This window comes from Chrysoperla carnea, chromosome 2 (genome assembly GCF_905475395.1).
Source record: "Chrysoperla carnea chromosome 2, inChrCarn1.1, whole genome shotgun sequence".
NCBI classification, from domain to species: Eukaryota; Metazoa; Arthropoda; class Insecta; order Neuroptera; family Chrysopidae; genus Chrysoperla; species Chrysoperla carnea.
The window spans coordinates 64,151,463-64,167,639 of record NC_058338.1 but is presented as its reverse complement, the minus strand read 5'-3'; the positions used below and the strand labels follow the sequence as shown (position 1 = coordinate 64,167,639).

At 28.9% G+C, this 16,177-nt stretch overlaps 1 protein-coding gene across 5 annotated transcripts in view; it reads right to left on the bottom strand.

Annotated features, from left to right (window-relative positions):
* LOC123291610 (fibrosin-1-like protein) overlaps nucleotides 1-16,177 on the bottom strand; it is a 396,899-nt gene that overhangs the window by 246,706 nt on the left and 134,016 nt on the right. For all 5 annotated transcript variants that reach the window (XM_044871954.1, XM_044871955.1, XM_044871957.1 and 2 more), the window contains one exon: nucleotides 7,389-7,415. In XM_044871954.1, the coding sequence (XP_044727889.1) occupies nucleotides 7,389-7,415 (27 nt within the window). The remainder of the gene's footprint in view (nucleotides 1-7,388; nucleotides 7,416-16,177) is intronic.

Here is a 16,177-nt window from a genome sequence, read left to right as displayed (position 1 = left end):
TCATAAAAAAGCCACATGTACGCAAATGATACCAAAATTTTAGCTTGCTTGAATTTCCTTACGGTCTATGCTTAAACATACCAACAAGGTGAATCGGACAAAAATTTTGCTTTTGTTGTTTGTGAAAATTAATTCTGAGGTTAACAATTAATAGCAATTTAAGTTGGAATTATAGCTTAAAAATAATGTTTTTCTAAAAGCGAGAAATAAGAACTATATGTTCCAATCATTGTGCGTGAGTATTTCAGGACTATTTCTCGCACGACAAATAGCTACTACCCATAACCTGGGCCAAATTTACATTCTCGTACTACATCGGGGAAAAAAATATTTGCGGTTGCGTATTGCGCACTCGAGTGTCCAACTCCATTGTCGTGTACAATCTGCAATCTATGTCACTTGTTGAACAATATACTATTGTGGCAAAATTTCAAGATCTATTCGATTGAAAACAATTCATTTCGATCAGAAATTTTCCACTTTTTTCTCATCATCAGTGAAGATACACTCATACTATATACCACCTTAATTTTCATTTGAAAACTTTAATTATTCATAAAAGTCAGTTTTATGTTGTTTTTTCTTTTTCTTTTTTTTTTCATAAATTCAAAGGCGAATTTTTTTATTTAATCAGATTAAAATAATATTTTTAATATAAAAATATATATTTAATAAAAAAAAGATGAAAACTTTGTTTCGTTAATTGACAACATTTATAAAATGTTTGTGCCAATTAAATCGAGTAATTGAATCATTTAAATATAATATTTGAACGATTTTTTCAATGAAAAAAATATAATATATACAAAAATTATGACTACGAAAGTTGACCACGTTTTCTGTAAGCTTATCTACTACATACTAAAAACCAAAATTTTAATTATGAAACTTAAGGGAGCCGCAGTTCTTAATACTAGTAGCATGGAAGCTATCACCGAGCCTTGACTTGTTTCAAAATATCTAACTGCTCAATCCTGACATAATCAGTATTCAAATCTGGCATAATGATAAACTGATTGACTCATTAAAGTTTTGCTCTAACCCTTTCAAAGGAATGTGATATTTTGGAAAGCTCTGCAGAAAAGGTATGAGAATTTTGTTTTTTCAATGTTGAAGTTGCGATGTAGCATTCTTATGAGCTTTTTCTATAGGTACACGTAAAAAATTTTCTTGAAAAATATGAGATATTTTTAGGGGACAAAAAACTATTATAATTGATTTTTTTAAATCAGCTAGTAATGTATGCGACTCTATTACATTATAACTTATCATTCGTAATTTAATTCCATAAGTATTTGGATTGTTCGAGATAAAAAGTAATTTAATTCATCATTTGGATTAATTTCGGGATGAAATTATTTAGTAGTACTATAGCCATCTTAGTGTACCAATATCGAACGTAAAATACAGACTAAATATCGTATCATTTGTAAATATATATCAACGATCTTGGAAATGGCTCCAACGATTTTCATGAAAATGAGTGTGCAGCGGTTTTTTGGGACGAAAAGTCGATCTAGCTAAGTTTCATTTTTAAAAAATGTCGTTTTATCCATTTTTTCAACAAAAACTGAAACATACACTGCAAAATATGACTCTTCCTGACATCTATTGGTGTATATCGTAATTAACGAAATTCCAATTGATATTTATGTGAATTTTTAAACGGTTCTTATATTAGTGATAAAATTTTTGTCTTTTTAGCTAAAAAAATTACCGAGCCAAGCTCGGTCATCCAGATATTTAACAATTTAAGCTCCACCTTTTATAATCAGTCAATCTGCTCAGAAAAAATGTTTTTCCTAAAAATTTTCTAAATTAGTAATACAAAATACCTTCTCACTAATACTAATGCAGATTAAGTACCATTCGTTGCTCAGGTAAATTTAACACCCACTTTATATGTCGAAAAATTCGTATATATATTAAATCTTGATTTTATGCTATTGGATTAAATGGGTAAGGAATTATCGATTTATTAATATTTATTATCACAAAATTTTTTTACACGCAAATCGACGACATTTATTATTTATTTATTTAACAACAATTTGTTTAATACCTCATGCAAGTTTGTTTTTATTGAACTTTTATAGTTTGTAATAAATTACGATATATGAAAATTTTAAAAGCTTATATTAAAAACTAAATTTTTATGAGATTAAAAATATTATAAAATATTCTGATGACGGGTTATTTTTAACAGGCTCTTTTGGCTATTTTCGAGAGGTTGCGACATATTTCTAAAAAAACGAACATATGAAAAAAGTATCTATAAACCCAATCGGTAAAATAAAAAATAAACTTTGAAAATAGAAAGGTGTTAATGAGAAATATCAACAAATTGATTAGAACCATTTTCAAAAGTGCAATTAATTGAACAAAATCAAATCAATTATTTATTTAAAATATTATTCCGAAAAAAAGGGGACAACACTGGCTATAAATTATGATTGAGTGTAGTGGAAGCCTAATAAAGGGTTCATTTTTCTACTACAGAGCCCTTAAAAAACAACCCATAACATAATTTTGCTTTATATGAAATCAGATGTATAAAGAAAATAAATATGATATTTAATAATAGATACCTTATAAAATATGTGCGTAGGTATATATTATGTATTTATTTATAAAATTATTGTAATAATGGTTTACCTAAGTATTATTTACGAATCTTATACCATATTATGTTCACTTATACAGAACGTTCGGAAAAAATGGTGCAAAATAATTTTTATATTTATATCCGCAAACAAACGCTCATGGTTAATGTCTATACACTTTTGAAAGGAAAAATCAGATTATTCTAAATATTTATTTGCCCCAAAATTTATTGCAAAGAATAATGTTTCATTATAAATCCCATTCTCAGCCCATATCTCATCTTCATTTTCGGCAGATATCGTGTCTAATAATAATAATTAATTTAACTTATTTAAAATATTTTCCACTAAGTATTCAAAAGCTTCACTTTTTAGACTAAAACAAACGTTAGTTAATGTTCTTTGCCTTTTAAACATGTTTTTTTATCATCGTCAATATCATTGACGAAGAAAAGGTTAGCTTGTTGTTTGTGGAGTCAAAGAAAAATGTTATTTTGGTTATGCTTCCAGAAATTGTTTAAAAAAAAAAATAATTTAAAATAAAAATTTGGTAGTTTTAATTTCCAATCACTCTGTAATGTACATTTGAGTATTACAGACAAACAATAATTGATATGTTTGTGTATATAAATAATAATAATATGTAACTGAACGAGTAAAAAAGGAATTCCTCAAAGCATTTATACCGACGGCATAATATATCATTACTGCTAAATTAAAACCATACATAATATAGATTTTCAAAACCAAGTATGTAACATTATACAGTGTGTTTTGTATAATTTGAGCCTACCTTTCATATGTATCTGAAATTACAACATGTTTATGGCTGGCTATATATACTTTATCGGAAGATATTCAATCGATGTTGTTTGGAGTTTCGTTAATAGATTGTAAATTTGACCCAACTTCTTAATGTTTTATACAACTTGAGACTAATTTAACTTGTCCATGAAATTTTGATTTGACACGCATATTTAAAATATTGAATAATAAATAGGTTTTTCGGAAGACCTTTAAATGTTTAATTGAAGTTATTTATACAATCAACGTGTTTACTCAACTGTTTTAATAGTTAAGACTTTCGTTTTTAAGTGTTTTTTGCTAGTTTCGCCACCTTTTATTTACTTACATTCTCATATCATGAAAAACGAATGAGGTTGATATTCGTTTCATATTTGAGACGAAAGTAAGACCAAACTTTTCCAAAAGTCCAGACTGAGTAAATAAATGACCGTTGTTCAACGAAAGAAATTCGTTTCAATACCGATTATTTTTGTTAGTTAGTTCGTATCGTAATTTGTAACACTACGCAACGCAATTGATTTAATTCGCACCTCGTGAACGAAACACTTAAAACGATCCAAGTTCGAAAAATTTTAATAGTGAGTCAAATTTGAATGCGGTTTTCGACATTCGATACGTCAGAGCGTCAGAAAATTATAAATTAACCGTAAATATACTAAATTCACAATTCGATTGATAGTGATGAAAATGATTCCAAACTTGTTACTTGAGGGTTTTTGGGGTTGGTAAACACGAATATCGCGAGATAGCGATCGCGATAATTACAGAAGAATTGGTCTACGAGACAGCTGGTGCCCAAGGTAAACAGTATCCCGAGATTTCGGAAAATTCATTATATAATCGGTCCAAACTCGTAGCTCGGGGATTTTTTGGGTCGCTGAACAAGAGTATAGCGACAGAACCCTAGGCACCAGGTACCTCGGAAATCCATTCTGTCTTGATATTCTTGCTCAGCGAAAAACTCCCGTTTAACGAGTTTGGACCGATTATATACCGAAAACTCGGGATACCGTCACCCAGGGCACCAGGTACCTAGGAGACCAATTCTGGCACCAATTATAAAATGCTCATTTATGGAATTGTTAAATTTCTTTTAAATCAATTTATGTCACAAAATTTAATGGCTCTCTAACGAATCGAATGCCGAAAACCGTATTCAAATCTGACTTACAGTTCAAATTTTTCGAATCTCAATGCAACGTTTCGGCGACTATCCTATGAATTCATAAACACGTACTTAAACCACCAAAACTTCTTTTTTTAAGATTATTGTAGCCTTACAGCTTTATGCCTAACATTCCTGCAGTAATATTAGTCATCACTAGTTTTCCATATAATTCAGAACTTCTTTTACAGGCAAGCTTTTTTCTGTGAGCTCACACTGTATTTAATTTAAAATATCTATACAAAGTGAACATTTAAAACAACATTAGTTAAAATATTTTACTATAAAACATACACCACCATCTAATGTTCATATATCCATTTCATTTTACATAAATTTATTGAATCCTTTCACTCACTCCCCCACATCTTTTTGTTTGTAAACAATTCGCCTTTTATCTCTTGTTGTAATATATATCCCTAACTATATAACAATAATGTTATGTCTTTAATCATAAAAACATGTTATAAAATAAAATATACCTAAAGAGAAGAAATATTACACAAACTTATATTTCATATTAACGCGCTCTCTCTTCTTTGTTATAATCATTTTCAATTATTATTGTGTGCAAATACTTAGGACGATGCGAAGATAACTTAGGAGAATGTTATATAAATTAGAATATTCTAGGTATCAACAGAAAGGGTGGTACATATGAAATGTTTTTGAAATCTTCTAGCCCTGGGAAAAGAAGAAAATCTATCATTTGGTTATAAACACAAAAGTGAATTAACAAATTATTATCAAAGTCGAAGTCAATGCAGTATAGAGTAAATTTTAATGCTGGAAAGGCTACCTGTAATTCATCAACATCTCAATCTAAATTTAAATAATATTATATTTGGAAAAGTATATTTGCTCGTATGTTCATTGCTTCATCACGCTAAAACCAAGTGATCGATTGGGATAAAAGTAGACATAAAGTAGACGTGGCTTAGGGAAAGAAGAATAGGATATACGCTGAAAAATTTTTAGTAAATACGGCAATGGCGCCCATATTGGTTGAAATTCAAAATAAATTTATCGTGTTTGGTACCAAAGTCTATAAAAGCACATTTGTATTATCCTCGATTTCTCTTTTTCCTCCTTTTAGAAGAAAAACCGAAAACAAGAACCACTTCGAAGTCCAAAACCAAGTCAAAGATCAAATATCCGTGCCAAAGATCTTCTACACTTTCTTTTCGTGATTCTATTTTACGAATCAGAAGTGTAGATGTCACGTATTAAATCTTTAGTGGTGTAAATATCATATTTCTCTTAATGGCTTTGTTAGGGATGTAAACTTAAATATTTAAGCAATATAGCGCATTAAAATATTACTGGATTATTAACCGAGAAAATAAAACCGAAAAACTTTCTAACTAAGAAACCAACTCCTCGTCAGTAAATTTTTATGGGAGCCAATGGAAAATGTTTACCTGAATCAAATTTATGACCAGAACTACAAAATAGTCTTTATTTTCTTCGATAAGGAGTTTTCGTCGAAAATTCATATTTTAGTTTTTCAAATGCTCATACCTCGAAAACGGTGAGACTAGGTAAAAAATGTGAGCAATAAAAAAAATGCTGAGAATTGCCCATAACATAAAATACAATAGTTTTTAAATGTAAAATAAAGAGAATATGGTGTCCAGAAGTAGAGTACTTCTCTTACACCCTATGGGGGTAAATCGAAATAGGCGCAAGTTCGCATAAATATGATTTTGATGAGTAAACTCAGGCAAACATTTTCCACCTTATTCATAAAAATAGTAACGAGGAGTCGATTCCTCGATCAAATGCTTTTTTTCAAATTTCCTACAGTGTATTATAAATTCTTGGGTCATGAGCGCCTCAAGCTTTGATTTATTCGTATTCCTATATGAGTGGTTTAGAAAAAAAAAAAATAGTTTCGACTGTTAAGTATATTAAATGGTCTTTACCTTTTCTTAAGGAATACGTACGAAATCAACTTTTGCACACTTCAGAATAAGAAAAAAATACACACCAAGGAACTCATAATAATATGAGATTCATAAACACGACAAATACAAAAACAAAACAGACGTACGGATAATATAATTTGGCAGAAAGCCTTACCTCTTGTACTGATTGCTACATGACCTTGCATTATATATTTAACAAATGTAGAACATGAATTTTAACAGCGTACGGATCAAAGGTGAAACTATTTGATAATGGCATTATAAAACAATAAATTTAAACGTATTTATTTATACGCATGAAATTTATATGTTGATATTTAAATAAATTTCAACACCTATAACTTGACGGAGAAAAAGTATTCAATTTAAAATTTTATTTTATAAATATGAATTTAAAAATAATCGATTTATGACGTAAAAATTAGTTCAGATTTAGGCTAGATATTCGCTTAAGTTATTTTTATGTTAATATTTCAGATAATATATAGAGAATTTCATTTAAGTGGGAAGATTGTGCCTTGGTTTAAAATGAAAACATTTAAAAATATTTAAATGCAATAAAATTATCTTACAAAATGTATCCCTTCAAAAAAAATGCACGCCATTGAGACTCTAGGGTAAACCAGATTATCAAATTATGTTATCCATTTTTTCATACGCGACTTTTTAGCACCGACTGTATGTTTATTAAAATAGATATTCAATCAACTTCTGTTTAAAAAAAGTATTTACTTACATAAAACTTAATAAGTATATTATTACTCGTTTAATTACAGTAAAAGTAATCTAATTAAACGATAAAGTTAAGAAGATTTGTATTTAAATTAATTACTTGCTAAGAAAATAAATATTTATCCTTATAAATAAATGAATTATAAATCTTACCTTGTCATCATCCCCTTCGCTATCACACTGTAAAATTAAAGAAAATTAAAAATTATTTTTAAAAATAAAACAGAAATAACATATTTAATTTAATTCAATAAACAAAATGGAAAAATAAAATTAAAAAATCATTCATACAAAAAAAAAGAATCGGAATCTTTAAAAATAATTTAATCAAAAACTTATTTTTAAATTTCCCACTTTATAATTTCAAAATTGGTAGCTGAAAAATGTTCTTGAAATAAAATCAAAACCATTTCCTCTATAGAAGATCGATTAGTATTTTAAAAAATTGAATTAATGAAAGATAAGGTATTACTTTTGTAGAGAAAGTATGTAAAGACAAATATTGTGTTTCTATTTTTGTATGTAGTGTAACTCGATTACACTCATATATGCTACTGCATCCTAACAACATCAAATCCGACATTGTTATTTGTAACGTACAAAGAAACGTAGAAAGAAAACTGTTGGTTGGTAAAAAATTTTAAAACCAACTGTTTTATTTTCACTATGGTTACATCAACATGTTATGTACTTGTAATAGACCATAGACAACAACAAGAATCAAATAACAAGATAAATGCCACAAAGCTTTTTAAGCATACCATCTTGTTCAACAATTGCAGATTGTTACGATAGAGCTACCGCGTAGAATAGCTTCAAATAAATGTTGCGATTGCATAACATTCTACAAATATTTTATAAACAAAACTTAAAAACTATTTATGCACTTATTTTTGAGTAGGTATTTAGAAATTTGAAAAATAGCTATAATTTTACTTATTTTCTTACTTCTTCTTTATTCTATACATGTGATAGCTTTCATTGATACACAGGATGTTAAACATTCTTGAACAAATTTTTGAACGAAAATGTAATTCATAATGTGCCCCAACATTTTTATCACGTGTCATATTATATTTCTAGCCTATTTTTTTCTAGGTACGTGATATCTTCCTCCTTTCCTTTATCAAATTCCATGATTTACCCCTCATTTTAAATCTCATCGTGCTGACTAATGACGAATAGATTCACAGTCAAAAAATAAGCAACCTATACCGCCTTCCAATTTTATAATAGCTTCACAATAATTGAAGCTACTACGGTCATAAAAAATGACATAAAATGTGTAATGGATTGAACAAATGTCGACAAAAGAACAAAAAATCTATACGTGAATACTACGCCATTGACTTTTACTAACCATAAACTTAACAAATTAAGAGTTTATGCCTAAATATTGTTGTATTTATGCAATTTTTAGAACAAAATTTCTAATTTGTCGCCATACAGGACAAATAATTGTAATTTTCCCCATTTTGGGTACCAAAAGCTGGGTACACTCATGCTTGGCGATATTATTTCTAATGTTTTGTTAGAGTATAAAATTAACATTAAAAAAACAAAAGATGTCAACACTGTTAAAAGACAGAATGAGTACAATGTAACAAAAAATATAAGAATTATTCAAGTAATACAAAAAAATAAATATCATGTAGAAGTTTCTTCTTATAGCTTACGGCGAAAAATATCTGTTGGCATCTAGAAAAAGAATAAAGCATTTTCTTGGATATAAATATTCAGTCATCCAACTCTTTGGATAAACATCCCATTATTAAGTAAATTCTTGTTGGTACAATTTTCTAAAAATTATTCAGAACGACAAACAATATTTGATTTTTCTCAAAAAAGAATTCAGACCTTTTCTTGAATATACAGTAATTTGTGACATTTATTAGGTTTCTGCCAAAACTACAATGAAAAACTAGTAAATATCATGTTATTTTTTGCTTCAGCTTCACTGGGAAATCTTCAACAAATTCAATATTATCACGGGTGAAGTCACATTGCAGAGTGTATAGTAATAAAAAAAAAAAAAAAGAGAAATTCAAACAAACAAAAAAACAAAACAAAAGAAAAACTAAACTGGTGAAATGATGAAGAAAAACTACTTTTCTGTTATTTCTTAAAGCATACACAGAAATTCATCTATCTTCTAACTTTCATAAAAGAATAAAAAAAAAAAGAAATTGTAGTAAAACCAGAGACACTAAAAATGACACCGATAATTTATTTATTTTCTTAAAGAAAATAGGCATCTAATATTTTATGGGCATCTAAACAAAAATTTTGTTTAGTGTTGACTACACGGCTTATTGAACATCGGAGTTGGTTTTTTTAAGTTATAAAAATTTATGTTTTTCGTTTCAGCTTTTGATAAAAATAGATTTATCTCCGATTTTTAGATTATATGAAACTGAAAAACAGAAATAGGCTTACAATTAGGCAATAGTATGAGTATTTCGAGAGACACATCTGGCAGATAGGTGCTAAGATATTTAAAACGTAGAGTATTTTTTGAAAAACAAAACAAAATTCTAAATCTTAACAAGATCATTGATCGAACTATTGACTTTACTGAACCAGAATTCCGCCTAGCTTTGCCTGACATCGTTGACTCAGAGTGTGGAGAAGACTTAAAAAACTCATTTCCAGTCTGTGGTAAGTAATTAATAAATTGAATAATTAAATTGGCAAAATGAACAATTAAAATCAAAAACAATGTTAAATTAAGTAGTATAATATCAATAGATAGCATGAGCTGCACCATGCACCGTCTGATGAATGCAATAAGAGCAAATGAACCATACAAAACATTATGTATTATATTATTATTTGCGGACAATATTGGATGTATACAGAAACATTTGAATAATTAATGTAAATAGTAACAAACATATAAATTCTAAATAGCTTGTATAATTGTAAGTGGGATCTTGTTCATTCGTCCGTCCGTCCGTCGTCCGCCACTATACCTACCACTGCACTATACGTATATTAATTATCAATACCATATCACATATAATCATAAACTTCTATATCCTAAACTAGAAAAGCTATTGATTTTTTTGAAATATCTATCTTAGAATGTATGTAAGTCCCTTTTTGAGGTTTGTAATATTAATATTATAATTATTATTATTATTTATTTATTTAAAGTCGCCTTTTAACGGCAAGGTCGTTAATTTTCTATTTGGGATGTTTTAGTCTCCAAATAATCCAAAGAGAAATTAATTTGGTTGATTTTGCGATAAACGTCAAATTTCTGCTTAATCGTCAAAGATACTCGATTTTTCCATTTTCTGGACCAAAATTACCTTAGAAGATATTTATCCGAAAACAAAACATTTTTTCCCGATTTTCTACGATTTTCTATTACTGTTTACCCCAAAAAATACAAAAAAAAACGCTGTCTGTCTATTACGACTGTGAGAACAGTTTTGCAGATTCGGTTAAAATACTGGAAAAAATTTTGATTCTGAGCCATTATAAGATGTCAAAAAAAAAAAAAAAAAAACTAAATTAATGATAAAATGACCTGGAGTTTGGTGAGCTTTTTCGGTCCTAATTATCATAAATAATCGATAGACCTGAAAATCTATTGGATTTTGCAATTAAACGAAAAGTTACTGACGATCCACTGATAAAATTGTTGTTCCGGAGAATCTTCCGGAATTTTTACGATTTTTTTAAATTTTCTATAGTTGTCTAAAGTTTCTTAAACGTAAACACGCTTTTCCAAAAAAAAAATAAATAAATAAATAAATAAATAAAAATAAACGAAAACACAAAAAAAAATTTAATAGGGTATATACGGTAGCAATTATACAAAAAAAAAAAAAAAAATTTCGTGCTGGATTCAATATAAATATATCTTCAAAAAAACTCATTTAATGGTGAAATGACCTGGATTTTTGGTGTTTTTTTTTCGGCGACAAGGGACGACACTGACTGCACTGATTTATAAAATTGTTGTTCCGGGAAATCACATCTCATGTACGATTTTAGATCGATATTACAAAAACTACTCGTCAAAAAGACCTGATTTGTTTTCTTTATTGTAGGTGTTTATTTTTTGTAAAAGTTGACTAAAACTCCAAAATTTTGAGATGAGAATTATATGGGATGTATATATTTGCTAATCAGTTAAAATCGAAGCCCTTCTACGAATCCCCGATTGTTAATGTCAAGCCCTATACTAAACCCTCAAGATCATTTCAAACGTCCCAGTCTAGTCAGTCAACTATATTAAATTGGTGTTTCTGAAAGGATAGAAGTATTATCAGTCTACGGAAAGAGGATATGCAACATACATCTGTATAAACTCTTCTATATCGAAAACCAGGAACACAGGATAGTTTAGTTAACCATATTTGTTTGTTAATACTGTTGTTTAATTATTCTGTGCTACGTAACTTAATAGTTATTTGCACAGATACATTATATAGGGTACAATAATACATTATATAACCGGTTAAAATATCCATTGAATATATTATGTTGATATTATACAATCATCAGTACGTAATGAGTAAATTAAGGTAATTATAAGGTGCAACAGTTTGATTTAAAAGTTCATACAATAGTGATACCCACTATTATGCTTAAATTATGATTTGGTTATTTGTACAACTACCCATATGGGGCTTTACCACTGGGCAGTGCATCGGCCAATATCGGTGGCCGAGCTTCCGAGCCTCGGCCAAATTCCGGCTGAGCACATTACCAGCTTATGGCCGATGTTCGGTTGTCCATTTACCGTATGATTACCAATCTACTGAATTAACCTAAATTGCCAGGTATTAAATACACTAGATAAAGATATCAAAGATAAGCTATTTTAAAATAGCAAAATAAAAAACATAAATTTTGTTAAACAACTTAATTTTTTTACTCTTATCTAGGTCCTAGGAACTCCAGAAATATGTCATTCTTATTATTCATTGGAAAAAAATTTTCTTGTAAAACAACATCCAATTTTTAAAAAATATATAAATTTTGACGGACGTTATTTTTTAATATATAAAATTTGACGTTATTATTATTATTATTATTAATATTATTATTATCATTGATAATAAAAGTGCACTTATTCGCTTTAACCTCACTTTTATGGTCCTTTTTTTAAACATATCTTCATATTTTCTTTTTGACATTTGAAAACTGACATTTGATGACATTTAAAAAAAAAAAAGACAATAAAGTAAGGTTAGGCATACGAACGGCAACCGTGACTCGAGTATACTCTCCATAGAGAAAATTGTCTGTGGCGCCACGGTATTAGCCGAACTTCGGCAAATCAACGGTAACCGTGGATCGCCCAAGGTTCGGTCTTCGGCAAAATGCTCGGTCACCCCATATGGGTAGTGTGGAAAATTAGGTTTCCTAATTAAAATGAGTACAAGCTTCCCCATTCCTCAAGTAACAGCACTTTGGACCCTATTGTAATGCATTCTTGTAATATGCTTCAGTTCGTTTGCGAAAACAAAATTTCAAAGAGCACGTTAAGAAATGTTTTGTGGATATCGTCATGAACGCCATACTGATTTGACCATTGACGGAACATTAGTGATAGTTATGGCGGACGAATCATTGCAGTATGGAAGTCAGAAGTCAGGGGGGCGATTTCATAACACTTCTGGTGGATAGCCCTTTTCATTGCTATAATATTACTTATGCTAACATAGGTACTATAGTATCTGTCTCTGTACCTTACCAGCATTGTAGTTAACGCCATACATTTCATACCGTGTAGATATATGATTATCTACTATTTAAAATTAATTAGGCTTTTTAGTTGACTGTTAAAATAAAAGAAATTTTGGATAAACGGTTATCCAAGATGGTTAAAAGCATAAGAATTTTCATTGTTTTTCTAGTTTCTATCTAGGGACATTATGAGTGTTGATACCATGAGTGTCTAAACCACAAAAATATATTGGTACAAGTTATGCCACTTTATTTGTCAATGCCTGTACAACAGAAACCTTGGAAACAATTTACAAAAAAAAAAAAAAAAAAAATACAGTCGAATTGATAACCTCCTCCGTTTTTGTTTGAAGTCGGTTAAATAAAAGAAAATTGCTGCCTTACAAATTTTGGTAACAAAGTAATTCGGTTAACGGCAGAGTGATTCACCACACTATAATATTTACATTATTTGTCGCCACAGGTCATTCAATATTATGGCTAACGAATTTTATAAATTGGAATGATTCCAGAAAATTGGTGTAACCGATACGGTTCAGTTTGTGAACTATAAAATAATGCAATAGTGAAACATTAGATATAACGAGTATTTATGTACTCATTCAATTTATAACCGCGCGAACCTTAACAATTTGAAATCAAATATGACAAATAAACTGGGTGTACAGGTTTTCTCTAAAAAATAGAAATAGCCTTTCAAGGAGAAAAGGGTTAGTTTATTTTTGAAAATAAATTGGAAACATGAGATGTGTAAAATTGGCGAGAAGAAAAATGCAATGACAAACTTGAAATTTGTCTCAAGTCTAGATAATCACCCCAAGTTGAGTTTAAAACTTGAAATGAACTTTCAATGACTTTTTTATTTTTACTAGAGCTTTGAAAGTATTTCTATCAATTCCCAACAAATAAAATAATACAACGTAAACTCTGAATTGAATCGGTTTTAAGGACAAAAAGGCTGTTTTGAATCTAAATAGTTGTAATTTTTGTGGTTTCCTCAATTGAAATTAAAAGGTGGTTAATTTCTCGTAACATAGATAAGAATGAATTAATCGACTATGTTTTACATACTTTTTGGAATTCCCATTCATAAAGTTCAGACAAAACGCCGGATTTTAGTTTATAATTTTTCGATTTACTAGATCTCAAATAATATAGAATCGATTAACAATTTAACCATATATTTTTGAAACAAGGAATCACACGGCACGAGTTTTGTACATTCCAATATATTAAATTTGAGAGACTAACACCCTCACCTCCAACAAAAAGGCCCTTTTCTCAATTTTGATAAAAAGTGATGCTGCTATTTATCATTAAGTTCCAGTTTGTGAAATTGGTCTTTTCATTAAGCAGAGTTTCCAAGTAAGAGTAAGCAGCAAGACGTTGGCAATTTTATAGGTGATTACTTTCTCATGAAAGTCGGCTTCCAAGTACCTACCACAGACATTATATTACGCGTGCTAACGTAGATTGGATTGTCTATTTATAAAAGGTGGTTTTTTAACTTCGCCTTAGACGGTCAAACAACGTCAAGTATTCAGTAGACAAATATAATACATCGAATATAAATTAAATAATTTGTGAAAATTTAAATTATTGACAAGTTAATTTACTTAATTTTATGACCTTTATAAAATCTATAAATACCCTTTACAAGAAAGTTGGATATTTGTATATAATAGTTAAAGAAGCAATGAAGTGATACACGACTTTTGTCAAATAGCAGAAGTAGTTTGTGTGTGAAACAGTTGTAGCCAAGTAACTGACAAATAGCTCTTTGGATAAATTGGATTCCGGAGTTTATAGAACAACATTAGTGTATATCGTATTATTATCTTCATTTATTTCAAACAATTGATTGGTTGGTTTATTTCAATAGGGTTTTTTTTTCTCTTTAGAACACAAAACATTTACAGTCATTTAGCCAATAAAATCATGTTGTAAAGAATACGTTTTTATTCGGGTTATCTGTGGAAGTACTCATATAGTGTACAGTTTCTTCGCGTTTTTAAGGTTATTTTTATCAAATTATAGTTTCAAACATAGAAACATTAAATTTCGAACACCTTCGTATTGGTTAAATCAAAAAATGATTTGAATAAATATTTTGTTATAAAGGTAATTTAAACCCCTCAAAATACAAAAACCCGTTTTATTATTGGTAGTTTCCAACATTTTATATTTCCCATTTTCAAATAATACTCGGCCAATCATATTCTATAAAAATTCTCGATCTTCCCGGGAGGTATATCTTTCTGTATACCTGTGGCATTGCCTTCATAGGAAATATGATTTGATGAGGCTTTTTGTAAATAAAAAAATAAAAATTGTACCTTTTCTTTACAAAATAAAAAATTAAGATAATTTAAAAATGACGACGTGTGCGGCTTTTTAATCATCTAAATAATTAACGCTATATTTTTCGCATTTTATGATCGTTTATTATTACTACAAAGAATGAAGGTAAATTTAAACAAAACTGGGGTTGGAAAAATAAAAATTTATCTCAATTTTCTTCAAATAACTCAATGTAGGGAAGAGAAAAAAAAACATAAATAAAAGAATAATAAAAAGAGAATGGAAAACATGTTAAATTGATGTAAATCTTTTTTTTTTTTTTGTTTACCTCGAAAATAAAAATGTATAAATCAAAAGTTTTCCCCGAATCTAGTTACGTTTACAACTACACACTCTCATAAAAAAAATATAAGAAAAGTTATACTACCACTACGATTTGACAGGAAAATGTGTGAAAATGCTTTTAAAAAACAATTCTTCACACAGCAGAGAGCAGTTTAAAAAACAAATCGTGGTAGGTATGACCTTTATAATTAAATTTTTTTTTCGCAGAATCTGAGAAAGGAAATTATCATTTTAAAAATTAAACTAAAATAATTTCTAATCTTTGTTTATGATACAATTTTCACGTTTAGTAATACTAAACGAGAAATTCTCTAAATAAAAATACTACAGGCAATGATATAATGGAAGAGCCAGACCAAAAAAAAGTTCGTTGAATTTACAAAAGCTGATAATTTGAGAATTGGTTATAGTAGTAGTTATTGGTTATTGTGTACACACACAGCCTGCGGTCAGTCAAGTGATCGATAGAACAGGGGTCATTTAAGTCTCAAAATAACAATCATTATTAGGAATTTTCGTCACAGATCATCATCATCCATTTTGTATTGATTTTTGAGGTGACATAAGAAAAACTTTCTATCAGAAAGTTA